The sequence below is a fragment of the Solanum stenotomum genome, chromosome 6, assembly GCF_019186545.1.
Source record: "Solanum stenotomum isolate F172 chromosome 6, ASM1918654v1, whole genome shotgun sequence".
Lineage (NCBI taxonomy): Eukaryota > Viridiplantae > Streptophyta > Magnoliopsida > Solanales > Solanaceae > Solanum > Solanum stenotomum.
Genome location: NC_064287.1, coordinates 61,235,584 through 61,250,480, shown reverse-complemented (window position 1 = coordinate 61,250,480; position 14,897 = coordinate 61,235,584). Strand labels below are relative to the sequence as shown.

At 35.6% G+C, this 14,897-nt stretch overlaps 1 protein-coding gene across 1 annotated transcript; it reads right to left on the bottom strand.

Moving 5' to 3' along the window:
* Positions 1-744: 744 nt before the first annotated feature.
* LOC125866615 (squamosa promoter-binding-like protein 1) lies at positions 745-11,746 on the bottom strand. Its single transcript, XM_049546896.1, has 11 exons — positions 10,695-11,746; positions 10,031-10,212; positions 9,043-9,203; positions 8,561-8,974; positions 6,418-6,492; positions 6,207-6,314; positions 5,738-5,855; positions 5,487-5,622; positions 5,215-5,365; positions 4,095-4,718; positions 745-1,370 (listed from the first exon to the last, which is right to left on the bottom strand). The coding sequence occupies exons 1-11, from the start codon at positions 11,279-11,281 to the stop codon at positions 915-917; spliced, it is 3,012 nt and encodes a 1,003-aa protein (XP_049402853.1). The 5' UTR covers positions 11,282-11,746; the 3' UTR covers positions 745-914.
* Positions 11,747-14,897: the final 3,151 nt, after the last annotated feature.

The window sequence follows — 14,897 nt, the reverse complement described above, 5'->3', positions numbered from 1 at the left end:
GCAGCGTTTTTGCAAAAAAAAAAAATTATTTAGAAATCGCTGCCATGGCAGCGATTTTTGTTATTTTATTTTTTTTTCAAAATTGTTGTTGTTGCAGCGTTATTCCTTTTTTTAAAAAAATCCCCGCATGGCAGATTTTTGGTGGAATTTATTCTGCCAACTAGTCGACATCAAAATGACTAAAAATTTATATTTTTTAGAAAACGCTGCCTTTTTGGTGGAAATTTTTTCTTAATATTTTTTTTATAAATATCGCTGCCAATTTAACAAAAAATATTAATTAAAATAAAAATTGGACAAAATCGCTGCCAGATTTTGATCTGTTAATAGCGTCAAAGCTAAATCGCTGCGTCAGCGGCGATTTAGCCCTTTTGGTTAGAAAAAAATTAAATGTGGCCTTTTAAAATTTTTGTCAATTTTTTTTGCCCTTTAGGCTCCGGACTCCTAAAAAACTATACAAAGACAAATAAAGAACAGCTAAAAAGAAACAATGTTGATGAAAAATGTAATAACTTGTCCAGATTTTACCTAAGTGGAAGCTAACTAGCTAAGGAAGATCAATATAGCAAGAAAAATGTGTGCTCAAACCATAGATGCAGACATTTAGCAGTCCATATAGTTAAAATACAAAGCAATTTACTCATCTCACACAACATATTCGGGGTCAGATCTGAGGCGTCCACGACTACAAACCCAGTGGCCAGTCCTGTTCAAGTAGTGCTATCAACTTATAAAAAGAATAAATTTCCTATTTGCAGTTAAAGCTTCTTATGTATAATATTATGATAAATTAGACAAAATAAATATACAGAGTTGGAGCTCTCCCAATTATATCGTGGCATATTAATTCAGAAGAAAAAACAAGCCATGGCATTTCTATATTATCTTCTTAAAACATAAGGCTATACCTTATTTTAGATGGAGCCATACTTCAGCAGCTCCCATCTGAAGGGTCTGAACGAATAAAGAACCTCCGGTGAACTTTTGAATAGCAAAGCTACACAAACACAGATAGCAGCAATTGCAACCATTGAAAGCATTGCCGGTTTGTATACAAGTGATGTTCCTGAGTTTCCATAAGATAATTTCTGTTTGCACTGTTTGCATTGTCGGTGAATTGGTTTCCCTAAAGACTTCTCAGTTTGAAAGCTAGTTACTTTTACCGACCTATGACCATCTGATAGTTTCTGCTTGAGATTGCTATCCAACAACGAAACAGGGATATCAAGAACAACATGTCCGTCACCTGGTTTCTGATTGATTTTTTTCTGGACCATATGGACGTATGAGTAATGGCCTCGCAGGCATGCATAATCATTGGGTGTCAGTCCGGTACTGTCACGGGCACTTTTCCAAGCTTCAATTCCCACCTGAAGAAAACAATTATCATTCATGAGCTCCTTGAAACACCTGCCTAACTCATTTCTTTCCAAACAATGGAACCAGAAAATAAAACAAGGAAAGATCTACAACACAAGCATCCTTGTGTACATGAATATACTAGAGTGCCTCTTATTCAGCAATTGAACATGTTGAGAATACATTAAAATTATAAAAGTGTGCTCTCTCTAATAGCTTAAGCTTTTAGATGAAATGGTCAAGCCAGTGTTTTAAATGGCGAAAGGCGATAAAAGGCGAGCGCCTTTTTGAATTGCGGCACCAATTTACCAAAAAATTAAAATATTTAATTGCATATGTAAATAATCAAAATCTCAATAGCACAAATATTTTAATTCAGAAACTGAAAAAAACTGAAAATAGACCGTACATACTAAAAGTCTAGAATTTGAATGAGAAAAAAACAAAACAAAAGTCAAAACAGAGGTAGAATTGGACTTTGGAGTAGCCGGAAAAGTTTGGTTGGTCACCGGAGGAGTCTAGTCGTAAACCCTAAAATTACCTTTTAACTTTTAAAACCCAAAATTGGTAGTCTTTTTTTAAGAAAATACAAAAGGCGACGCCTTTCTCGCTTTTCTTGCTCTCACCTCTCGCCTTTTGTCGCCATGGCGTCGCCTTTGGAAGATCGCCTCGCCACAAAGCTAAAAGGCGATGAAGGGTCGCCTCGCCTCTCGCCATTGGCAACGAGGTGATCACCTTTCACAACAGTGCGTCACACACTTCAACATGGTATCAAAAAGAATTTCTACGTGCTTGGCGGNAAACCCAAAATTGGTCGCCTTTTTTTAAGAAAATACAAAAGGCGACGCCTTTCTCACTTTTCTTGCCTCTCACCTCTCGCCTTTTGTCGCCTTTGGAAGATCGCCTCGCCACAAAGCTAAAAGGCGATGAAGGGTCACCTCGCCTCTCGCCATTGGCAACGAGGTGATCGCCTTTCACAACAGTGCGTCACACACTTCAACATGGTATCAAAAAGAATTTCTACGTGCTTGGCGGCCGCACGTGAGGGGATGTGTTTAGAATCTTACCACCACCCATTATTAAAAGAATTTCCACATGCTTGGCTCATGAAAAAGAATCAAGGCCGCGCATGAGGAGATGTGTTGAGAATACAATTAAATAGTAAAAGTGTGCTCTCTCTAATGGTTTAAGCTTTTAATGAGATGGTCACACATTCCAACAAAACACTCATGACCATAACCTTGAAGCAAGTTACAGAGACATATTTACTCAAAAACTAAAGCCTAAGAAAGAGCAGGTTGCAGAAAAATACTCTAAACTGCAAAGAGAAGTCATAGTTTAGAAAAGAGAAAACAGTTGAAGTCCCTTATTCAGGGAAAGCAAGGATGTGTATTTATGAACTAATAGGGGGTCATTTGGTTTACATGCTAGTTATGCGGAAATTATAATGTAGGAGTTGTTTGTACGGTATTATAATAATAAATGGATAATTACACGGTGAATAATAATGTAGGGATTGTAATATGATGAGTAATAATATCTGGAATACTTTGTAAGGATTATCTACTCTAAAGGCATCTTTGTTTTCTTTAAACAGGTAAATTGTGATCATATTGATAAAGGAAAAATAGTCTAGCACTAAGTCGGAGCAAGCACAATTTACAGAGTTAGGAGCAATGGCGGACCCAGGATTTTCGTTAGGGGGTTCGAAAAATAAAAGTATAAACGTGTAAATAAGCCGACAAAACAAAATTTCAAGAAAGTAGTAGTATATAGTTTTAGTGGCAGACCCTTGATTTTTTTTGGGTTTAAAACCACACTTTTAGCATGTTTATAAAATAAAATTAAAAAAGTGAAAAACGGAACTGAAAATTTAAAAAAAAAAAAAATTGAAACTAAGAGAGGAAAAAAATAAAACACTAACACAAGGATTCGAACGCGCGACATGAAGCTTAATTTCAAGGGGACCTGCCACTGAGCTATCAGTTTCTCTGTCTTTAAGGGGGTTCAAAATATATATATCCACATAAATACACAAAATTTACCTTCTATATACAATGTATTTTTTTGTCAGGGGGTTCGGGTGACCCCCCTAGAACCCACGTGGGTCCGCCCCTGGTTAGGAGTCCTCCACAATTTAAGGGCATTTTTGTCTCCGTATTGCGAACAAGCGCATTCTTACTCCACATTCTAATCTTGTATAAATAATACATAGATGATTGTATTACTTAATGCGTATTATTCATGGTTGTACTAGTTCTCGTAATACCTCCAACCAAATGACCCCTAACTGCATGAGTGTTTTTGCTCCTCAATTGTTAAGGCAATGATGATAAACCCAACTAGGTCACATCATACATCCTAATTAGCTCAAGTGAAGAGCACAAAAAGCTATGCATACTTCTTCTTAGAGGTTGGAACATATCAAAAGGTCCATCGAGAAGTGAATTTCGCAGAGGTATCTTGGTTCAGGTGGTCAAGTCCCGTTACAGTAACCAAAGTACATATTGTCAGGGAGGGGCTGCCAATACTTAAATACTCAGATTTCTAGAGCCACCCTGGATTAGAGTGCTAATATATCAATCCTGATAACAAGGAAAAGACTGAAGGCTATTGCTGATCTTATCGTGCTCCAGTCCCACACACACAAAACCACACCTTTCTGTGGATTGAGGGGACCGTCTATTTTCATTGCAAAAGACCCAAATGCACATAATAGAAAAAGGAAAATATACCTGTCCTGGATCATCAATTAAAGCATCCAAAATATTCTCATAGCCAGCAAGACTAGCAACAACATGAAGTGGAGTCAAACCCCCAGGACCCACTGCATCAGGTCTAAATAAATAGCCACGATCATCTTCTTGCTTTTGTAGTCCTGATTTGTCAAAAGCTCCATGATGATGATATTTCAAGAGGACATCTACCATAGATCTGCACTTTCTCCTCACAGCTCGATGAAGGATGCCAACCTCCTGCAATGGAATGTCAAGTGATGACTGTATTCCTACATCCACAACGCCATTGAAGAAGACATCCAACAGTTTCTTTACTACAGCACACCAGTCATGGTCAATGGAGAAATCTATAAGCCGATGGAATCTCTGAAAAGGGAAAAGATTCAAGCTGGCACCAGAACCCACTCTAAATTTCAAATGGCTTCTATGAAGCAGCCAACCGAGTTCATGTAAAAAGTCCAGAGCTTGGTCCCTGGCTTGAAATTCTTCAGTTCCTCGCAGAAAACCATCGGCCATTTTAGCAACCTCGATAATGCTCTCCAATGTACGAATCTCAGAACAAACTTCTTTCTCTGCAACTATAAATGGGAAGAAGTTGCTGCTAAGACCATGGTCCTCAACCTGTCAAAGATAATGAACCTACATTTCAGAAATAGAATAAAGTGTATCCAATATAGTTAATTTTATGCAGAAAAAGGAGATTGAGATATAAGGATTTACTCAGACAATCTACTTTATCAGGTAACTACATACCTGAAGTATGAACCAGAATCTGTGATCTAATGAAAAGCAACACATGGTGGTAACAGGGGGTCCAACCAAAAATAAGAGTATATAATAGTTTGCATGTTCCAATGAGGTAAAAACAAATAGATTTTCCTTTTTCTTTTTTCCTGATAGGTTTATACATTTATATTTTATCAACCCAAGCCTAGGTTTACTGTGCACATAGAGACCAAAAGTTGATCCTTCTCCTTGAATCTTCAATGAATTTACTTATAACATAAAACTGAGAGTCATCAGCAAGCCAACGAGCATCAAATTCCATTCACAATAATCCAAACAGGATTGCTCCGGGATAGGGAAAAGAATAAGCATTAAGGAGAAAAAAAATCACCTCAATGAACCCTCTTCCAGTAGCATTTGGCACTGTACAAGGAAAACTAAGGGACTGGATCTCATTATGGTCCATACAAGAATCAGCTCCTACCACCATATCAATACAATTCCCCTGAACGAGATATTTCCCTTCCATGGCACATAGTAACCTAAACGGAAGGTGGAGACAAACCAAGAATCAATTAACTAGCTCAACATGCTCCAACCAGCTAAGCAGAGATCAATAGAAAAAGGAAAATGCCTTTAGGATCAAACAAATATCAAAGGTACCTTGTAGTGGGACGAGATAGGTTAAAGCCTTTGACCAAAAATTGAACTCTTTCAGAGGCACAAACTGCTATAGGTTTGATGATTGATATCCCACAGCTTCTATGGCTTGGCAAGGGAGTGTCCAGAACAACCTGCCCTGTAGTACAGAAACAAAGACTTGATGTTCATATCAGAGGCGTAACTGTGGATAAAAAGACATGACAGGAGAGAACATGGATCAAGAAAGGATACAATGACAGATGCAAATATACCATTAAACAAAAATGCCACTCGATCCTTCACCCTAGAATAAACCCATCCAGTTCGCCAAAATGAACCAGCGGATGCATTAAGAAGTTTCCTCAAACTAGAGTTAAGATCACAATAAAGCTGCAAAGGGAAAACAATTAGGTGCAACACTTGTTAGATTAAAACCTTAACGGAACATAAGGAAACAGAAAAGGAAAAGGAAAGAGCAGATGTGTGGCCTGAGTAAATTTAATTTGCTAGTTTCATTTCATTAAAAGTACTACAAATAGCTCATATAAAACACAACTTTAAGGGATAACTAAAGTAATACCATCATTTCAAGTATCATGAAATTTAATGTCCACTCTGGCCAACATGATTTCTCTTTCCTTTCCCTTTATTTTGAATTAACAAACCCAGATAGAACTTTTGTTGATCCATTGTTCCTCTCAGAAAATGAAGTGATAGATTTCTTAGGAAAAAAAAAGTTACCTCCTCCCATATGGGTTTATCCATCCGAAGATATATTGTTAATATAATACAACCAGGTCTAATATAGCTTTCAATATCTGTAGGACTGTGTGATAGCCAATCAAGAACCTGCAGATTGTCCAGGAATAGAGAAGGTTGGGTTTCATATTGAGATGAAAGAAATACGAGAACACTTCCATAGAAGCATATTATAGCAAGAGAACCAAAATACCTGCTTCCGCAAGCCTGTGGGAATTTCACCAGGATCTTTCCCAAAAAGTTTAAAGACAATACGATCCGTTCGACTCTGAAAATTAGTCACAATCTTGTATTTAAGAGACAAACCATATTTATACATTGATGCATCAATTGTTAGCAATCAAACTCACTGAACATTTCTTCTCGGTATCTGACTAGCCCTACAGGCACAAACAGCCTAGAGCAATCTAATGATAAAAACACATTGATTCAAACTCGAAAAACTTATTTACCAAACATCAACAATATTTTTTTGTTTTACCAAAAATACAATCAAACCAAATGTTTCTCTAAGAGAATGGATTTTACTGCAAATCACATATCTCGCAGCCAGCAGTTCACGTGACAAAGGAACGGTCCAATTGCATATCTCACAAGTAAATTCAGCAGCCTGTATGACAGACGGCTGATAGAGCTCGGAAGAGCATACTTATGGAACATCGTAGTGGTGGGCAAATACAGATTAATTTTGCTCAACATTGGAGAAACTTATGGAATGTGTCTATACAGCAGGGCAGATTGGATAAGTCAACATCATAATCTTACCATATTTCGTGGAAGTACTGAATCCTGGTTAGGATCAATCTTACCATATTTTGTGGAAGTGGTGAATCCTGGTTAGGATTACAGGCAGCCAATTTTGAAGGAGAAGTGCAAGTGCTGATCGCTGAAAGTATTATTAGGCTACTTTACTAACTGGAATTTAATGCATAGTTGAGAACAACCATGACAGAAGCCTACTAGAGTCATGGTTTTCAATTTCAAGATATATCATCAAAACTGGTCTTATTTATGTCTTGGGCTTCTCTGGAAAGCAAATTGGAGTGCATAATTGGAAGGGATTTTTTGGTTTTTGGTTTTTGGATGTAACATTGCAGCACCATCTTACTACTGGTTCATCAATAAAACTAACCTTTCTGTCAAAACAAAAAGAAATGAATCTAAAACAAACACTTATCATTCTATAACATGTTGTCCACCTTTTGTACAAATATATGATGGAGTGTAGCGCTCCAGAAATTTTAGGATGCATTTAAGCTCAAGTTGTGCTTAAATTGTGTGTTACATAAATGGTTCAATGTATTGAAATGATGGAAATACGATTGGCAGATTATTTGTATGAAGTCTAAAGCGATTCGGAGTTGATGGAAACCTACGGAACAAGAAAAATAGGAAAACTATGCAAGGGGCATAAGATTCAAACAGGGTATTAGAACTTACAGATTCAATGCCTAGAAACTACATTGACTGGTGTAGTAATGTAGTCTAATGGTCATTTATATTGCTAGCAAACTCCCACATAGAAACCATACGGCCTAGCTGGTCAGGCATAGATTGAACACCATGATGTACATATGGTGGTTGTTCAGTTCATGTAAGTGTTTGGACGAGGCCCACTTCATGATCGTGGTGGCTAGTCTTTTATCATCTCTTTGGGAGAGGGGGTGTCCGGAGCATTCTTTCATACGTGATGTCATAGAAGCTCCATAGACGTAGTGGGTTCAACTTATGTTTTGATCTTTTTTAAGTTTCAGATCGTATGTATGAATGACTATTTTTGAATTTATGGTGTTCTAAGATATTTCAAACATTTAGGCTATTGGTTGCAAGATGTGTGAAATGTGTTCATATTGTTATGATTCTGTCCATGCATAGAATGTGGTAAGTCGGTTGATGCTAAGATTAAGGTATCAGGTGTCAGTACCTCCCTTCTACTTTGGGGTGTGACAGCCCTCAAGTCTGGGCCATGTTAGAACGTCCTCCTTGGATTAATTTTGTTTGTAGTATTGTGATACTCAGAAATTTCAGACATAGCACCATAGGCCCTTCTGTTAACAACTCAGTCCTAAAAACTTGCTCTAAGTACATTAAGACAACAATTCATTCCTCCTACCCAAAAAAAAAACATGCAAAAGACAAATAAAACAATAATGTGGATGTTACAGCTGCAAATGTACTTCATAAAGAAAGGAGAGAAAACAGGAGAAAATTCTGAGAACTACTACCCGAACAAATTAGATGCTAAAGATCAGCACTCCAAATAAACATGTCTGTTAGCTAAACAAATTGCATATAAGTACAATGGTAAACACCGAGAGAAAACAAAAAACACATACCTGAGCCTCTCCACTTGAACTAGATGGTGAAAGGGATGAGGTGGATCCTGAGTTCCAACTTGTCCTTGTGGAGTTTGACTTGTGAGGGTCATGACTTATCCATAGAGGACGGCCAGAAGATCCAGCCCCTGGGTTTGCAAAGGCACCAAAATTCTGCAACTTTTGAATGCCACCTTGAGAATCATCATAGATGTTATTCAAATCAATATTTAGCTTCAACGGTGCAGATGTGGTGACTGGGGCATTTGCATTGATAGGTAAGCTCTCTTTTCTACAACACATAGTCTCAGGCTGTGAAGCACGAGGATTTTGTGAAATTCCACGTTCAGCATCACTCGTGCCCGTGTCCATTCTCTTCTCTGTCACTTCTGATGCAGGTTTAGTCAAACAATTCCCATTAGGCCTAAGAGAGTCCTGCAAATTAATCCAATCAGAAGCTGAAGGGAGAAAGGGTTTTATCAATTTTTGGATCTAGTGCAGACCTCTTTTGGAGCCTCCATAGATGTCCCTGTGTTTTGCAGATCTAAAGGTGCAGGCAACAAGCTCGATGTGTTCCTCTCATTAGCTGTACCAGCCAGACTAGCTAAGTTTCTCAGCAGATGTGACAATAGATCCTGGTCTTTAGTTTGCTCCGAGCTATTGACTGCATTTCACAATGAGAGGAAGCCAGAAAGTAACTCCTCCAACTCATTTAAAGCAAAATCTCTAAATAAGTATCTATGTGCCTATACATTATCATGATTCTTGTGGAACACTGGAACCCAAAAGCTTGTTGGAGAATAAAACATGCCAAAACAGTTGTTCTAGTCCAAACGTATTGGTCGCTAAAGTTCTAGTAGAGAAGCATCAATAGATAATTTCCACCAAGATTTATTTTAATGGCCATCAATTATTCAGCTGTTAATCTCTGACCTATATTGCTAGGACTCTCCAAAAATGTTGCTGCTCTTGTGTCGGATACTCCAAAAATGCACCACTTTGGAGAATCTGACATGCACCCGTCAATATTTTTGAAGAGTACGAGCAACATAGTCCATGACTCAATGCCCTATGTCATGTGTAGCCTTTAGATATAACAGAACATCTAAACTAGGTAGTAAGAACCTGTGCTGATGTTTCAACCAGTCAAACTTAATATAATTTATGCAAACAACTCTCCTGCCACCAAAAGCAATACCCAATATAAGTTAGATTTAACAACTGTTATTCCCAGAGACAAACTGCTGTTATGGAATACACATCGTTGCATTCACCAAGTCGTTGTTATACCAGGCAAAGGATAACTATACATTCTTTTCTTTCTCAGCCTCTTGCACCACATAAAGAATAGCACTTCAGCCAATCACCATACAGTGAAAGAACTCACCTTATTATATAAATGTTATCACCTAATTAATTTGCCCAACATCTTCTGTCATACGAAATGAATATATCGCGCAGGAAAACCATGGAATTCATATAAGGACTTACACTGTACATTGGCCAGTATCCTCAGCAGACTAATTAATAAGTAGTGGCTACCCCCCTCATCAGTCACGGAGGCTCCATTAGCTACATTTTCTGGATGTGTTTTTCTTCTTCGTTTGTTATGCCCAGCTAAACGCCTACGACAGCTCCGCTTCCCCTCATCAAACTCTTCGAGAACATGAAACCTGATAAAAGTAATCATATCAATCAAACCATGATCAATTTTCCAGGAATATGTTATCAAATTTATCTCCTCTCTAAAAGTTTCACCTTTCAGATGAGATGGACGCAAAATTTAAAAATATCATACTCAGTGTAGTCCCACTTAAAGTGGGGTCTGGGGAGGGCTCTAGAGTGTGCGCAGGCCTTACCCATACCTAAGAGGTAGAGAGGTTGTTTCCGATAGACTCTCAGCTCAAGGAAAAATAATCTACAACAAGAAGTAATGGAACTACAAGAAACACAGATAGTAACAGAAAAGAAACTACAATACTACAACACGATAATCAGAGTACAAGGAACAAACTAAATCTTTCGTCATATGAAAAAATAATATATCCAGTTTCCAAAGGTTCTAATTTTATTAGAATATTTCAACTGGTTCATAACCTAGAGATAACAAAACAAATAGCACATCAAAATGCAAAATGTCCACTAAAAAACTAACCTACTACACTGCTGACAGAAACGCTGCATAACATTCCCAACCAAAGCTTTTGCTGCTTTAGAATGCACCTCACACACTTTATGTCGTCGATGGTAATCTTTAGCACAGCTCAAATCAGCTCGACAATCCTGCACTTGACAAACAGCACGATTCGATGAAACCCCACTAATTTTCGTCTTTTTACCATTCTTCCCTTCCCATTTTTCCACTTCCCCTTCCATCACAGGATACAACTGTTCACCAAGCTTCAAATTGAGAGACCCAGCCTCACCATTCTGCTCATCATCATCATCAATTACAATCGTCCGCCTCCTTTTCTCCAATTCCTTCCTCCGTTCATCAAATCCTAATGTCAATTCACCTGCGCCAGATGAAAAACCATTAAAGATTCCAGTAGCAGTTTCTGGAATCTCTGATCCTATAGGAAACAGCTGTTTACTCCTACAATCTGATGGCAGAGAATTCAACGGTTCAGCAGTAAATCGATCACCATCCCACACCCAATCATTCGAATCCCACTCCCTACTCTTCTTCCCACCAACCTCCATATTTGACACAACTGGACCATGAAAATTACGAGCCTCCATCGACAGAAAATTCTCCGTCACAAACACCCTTCACAAATTAAAGATGAAAAATACATCAAAGACCAAAATTATTCCCCAAATTCCACTCAGAAAAGTGAAATCAAGCTATATTTTAGCTTAATTTAACAGCAATCAAAACAACCCAGAAAAATAACTAAACCCCACACCAAAAAACACCCTTTTTCAGCTCAACTACATTTCTTACAATTCACCCAATCAGCTATTTTCATTTCAGCACAAAACCAATACCAAAAAAAGCCGGAAAAACTGAAAAGTAAAAAGGGTTGTTGAGGAATTCAAGTATACAGCAAAAACTTTAAAGTAAGAGAGAGCTAATTAAGAAGACTGTTGAGCAAATCTCTCTGAGAGATGTGATCGGAAAACAGGCAAAATCTCCGGGCAAATTTCGCCGGCAATATAGAGAAGTTATTATTAAAAAGGGGGAAAAATAGAGAAATACAGTGTAAGAGGAGATGGAAGGGCTTGTTTGTTTTGTCAAGTGAATTAGTAACAATAAAGGAAAGTTAAATTGAACAAGTCATATATTCTTTCTTCGTTCCATAATATTTGTCATGTTTCTTATTTTGACTAATATTTTAAAATATAACTTTTAAATATGATCCGAATTAAATAGTTAGGAACTGTTCAATTGAGAAATAAGTTATCCTAAAATTAATTATCTCAAAAATGAATCTGAAAGAGTAAGATGTATGCAGACATTATCACTATCTTAAGTGTAGAGGTAATTTCTAATAGGCCCTCGACTCAAAAAGAAACAGTGGAATAATGGAAAATAACATTAATTAAGACAATAATGCAAAATACTACAGACAACCTGACAAATCATCTTAACCAACCGTCATAACAAGCTACAACAATATATATATATATATATAAAAATCAAACTGAAAGGACAAAGAAACCACACGAGTAATATAATTAATAGTAAAGAGGAATAAGCGAGACAAAGTTCAACGAATTAACTAATCTCCTATCCTAATATGTGAGTCACATAACCTCCTATCTAAAGTGTGTGTATATATATATATATATATATATATATATCCTTTACACAATGAAATTATGATAAAAAAATTTAACTTAACCCCTTCATTAAACTTACTTTTTTAATTATTTATTTCTTATTCGGTGTCTGATATTTATATTAGAGTCCGACTAATTTGAATTTACATTGGATAAGAGTCGTTTCAGGGGTAGCACTCCCTCCAAAGAAATTTTTTATATTTACAACTCAAAATCAAAACATTTGATTAAAAAAAAAGCAACATCATCAACTGCATTACATCCTTAAATGATCCATTAAACTTACCTTGTCATGCTAAGTCAAAATATATATGCATTATTCATGAATCATGCACAATGTGTTTAAACTAAGCACCAACATTATTTCTTGAATTTAAATTGGTAACCAACATAAACTTTTGATAAAATCATTCGTTTCGATATGAATATTGAACACCAAATAAGAAAACAGAGAACCTAAATTAGTAATACAAAGGCTACAAAGTTTAAAGGGAGTCCCCGAAGCAATTTAAACATGACATACGTTAGCTAGTGACTTGCTTCAATCATCTTTCTTTTAATATGTATTTTTATCTTGAATTCAATATTTGTTTTTGAGTCTGATTAATTCAGATTTTGTGCGAAAAAATCCTTACTTTAAAGGTAAAATACTTTCTATCAAAAAGTGATTCTATTACTAAGACTCGGACTTACTTTTTTTTTATTAAGAATGAAGAAAGATTTACCGTCGTTTTTTTAATTGTTGTCTTCAATCGTCCTTGCTCTCACATATTGGTTTGTGTTTGGACTTTTAACAAACTTTTGCCCAACTTTCTGAAAAGTGTTTGTTGGGAATACTTTTTTTCAAAAAAAGGTTTTGTGAAAGGAAACAATTTCCTAACAAACGTTACTACTTCAAATTTACTTTTAAACAAGAAATATAATTCTATGATAGTTACTATAAGTTAAAGTGTAAATATATATACACTTAACCATTTTAATTAAGTGATAATTATGTGATGAACTATATATATTTCATGTTGATATGATGTAAAGTTATGGCGTCATAAAACTCTTTCGATATATATATTTAAACTCAAGATTTAAAAATGAGCTAATTTAAAAGGTAATTAAACTAGTGTTTAGTTAAAGAATTTGGATCCGATTTTGAAAATCTATCTATCCTTAAAAGAAAAAAATTCAAGGTCTAAAAACTGGTTCACATCAATTTTAGGAGAAATTTCACTTTTACTCATAAAATTTTAATTTTTTTCCAAGTAAAATGCATGTTCAATAATAATTACATAATACACGCATTGCACAATTTCTAAATATACATTTTTTATTTACAAAAATGCTCCCTCCACTTTATTATTTAATAGAAAAGGATTTTGAGGGAACGCATGAGAATTTCGGTCATTTATATTGTTTTATTTCAAGATGATTAATTTTTATATTATTATTTTTACCTTTGATAGAGATAACTTAATTATCCCAATACTAATCAATAATTCCGATGTGGGGTCGAAGGTAAGGTGTGTCGAAGGATGAAAATGAGATGATCAATATAAAATGATATCATTTTATTATAAAATTTATTTTCTTTGCTTCTATTAGAATTATTATTATTTTCATTTTTCTAAGGTATATTTAAAAAATAAAATATAACTTTTTTAATTATTTTTTTTACCAAAAACTGGATTGGGAACCCATACAAGTGTAGAAATGACCCCATACTATCCTACTTCTTTTCCTTTTTTGGAATTTTCATGTGATCTATTTTAAGGTTCGATTGATTATTAGATATACACCCTTTAAATAATTATGTATCTTACAATTAATTAATAATTTGTTATCGTATATTAAGGAAGACACATTTAAATACATGTATTTTTGCTATTAAGTAATTAAAATAGGAGAAAGGCGAGCGAAACGGGAATGAGAGTGAACGAGATAGTCGTGTATCCCAAATATATGTGAATCATACCAGATACACACTTGGAGATAGTGTGCTAAAACAAATTACATCTAATTTTAATCTCATGTATCTCGAAATACATATATCTAGATATATTTGAACACATTAAAATTTAATAAAACTCGTAAAGTAATAGGATTTCCATAATTTTCCCTATTTACAACCACATGAATTAGTACAATAATTTCCATCAATTGAGAGTTTCACACATTGATGGCAAAGGCCATCCATGGACAAATAGGACAATGAAGTTAAAGTAGAGTTGGTCCTATACCTTTGGTTTTGTGGGTAACCCATTATAATTGTTCTATGTACTTCCATCGTTTGGTTAATGGAATACGAATAATAATTTCAATTGAAAAATACAAATTATTCTATTTTATATTTGATTATTAATATTAACTTGTCTAAAATTATTTAATCCATTAGTTGTATTAAATAAATTGTGCTCATAAGGATGACTCCATTAGGGAAGCGAGGGAATATGGATCGACTCCCTCCCTCTGTCAACGTCTTCTCAATCGAGCTCGTTACTTCGGGTTTAATTTATCTAGTGTGATTTATATCTTCTATGTAATTTGCGAGATATTATACATGTACACACTCAAAGTATAA

Bases quoted from the DNA above. Each gene is read 5' to 3' on its own strand.
- LOC125866615 (XM_049546896.1), bottom strand. From the start codon at position 11,281: ATGGAGGCTCGTAATTTTCATGGTCCAGTTGTGTCAAATATGGAGGTT. The intron at 8,975-9,042 runs GTCTGCACTAGA...ATTAATTTGCAG, and splicing joins CTATGGAGGCTCCAAAAGAG to GACTCTCTTAGGCCTAATGG. The intron at 5,856-6,206 runs GTAACTTTTTTT...TTCCCTTTGCAG, and splicing joins ATAAACCCATATGGGAGGAG to CTTTATTGTGATCTTAACTC.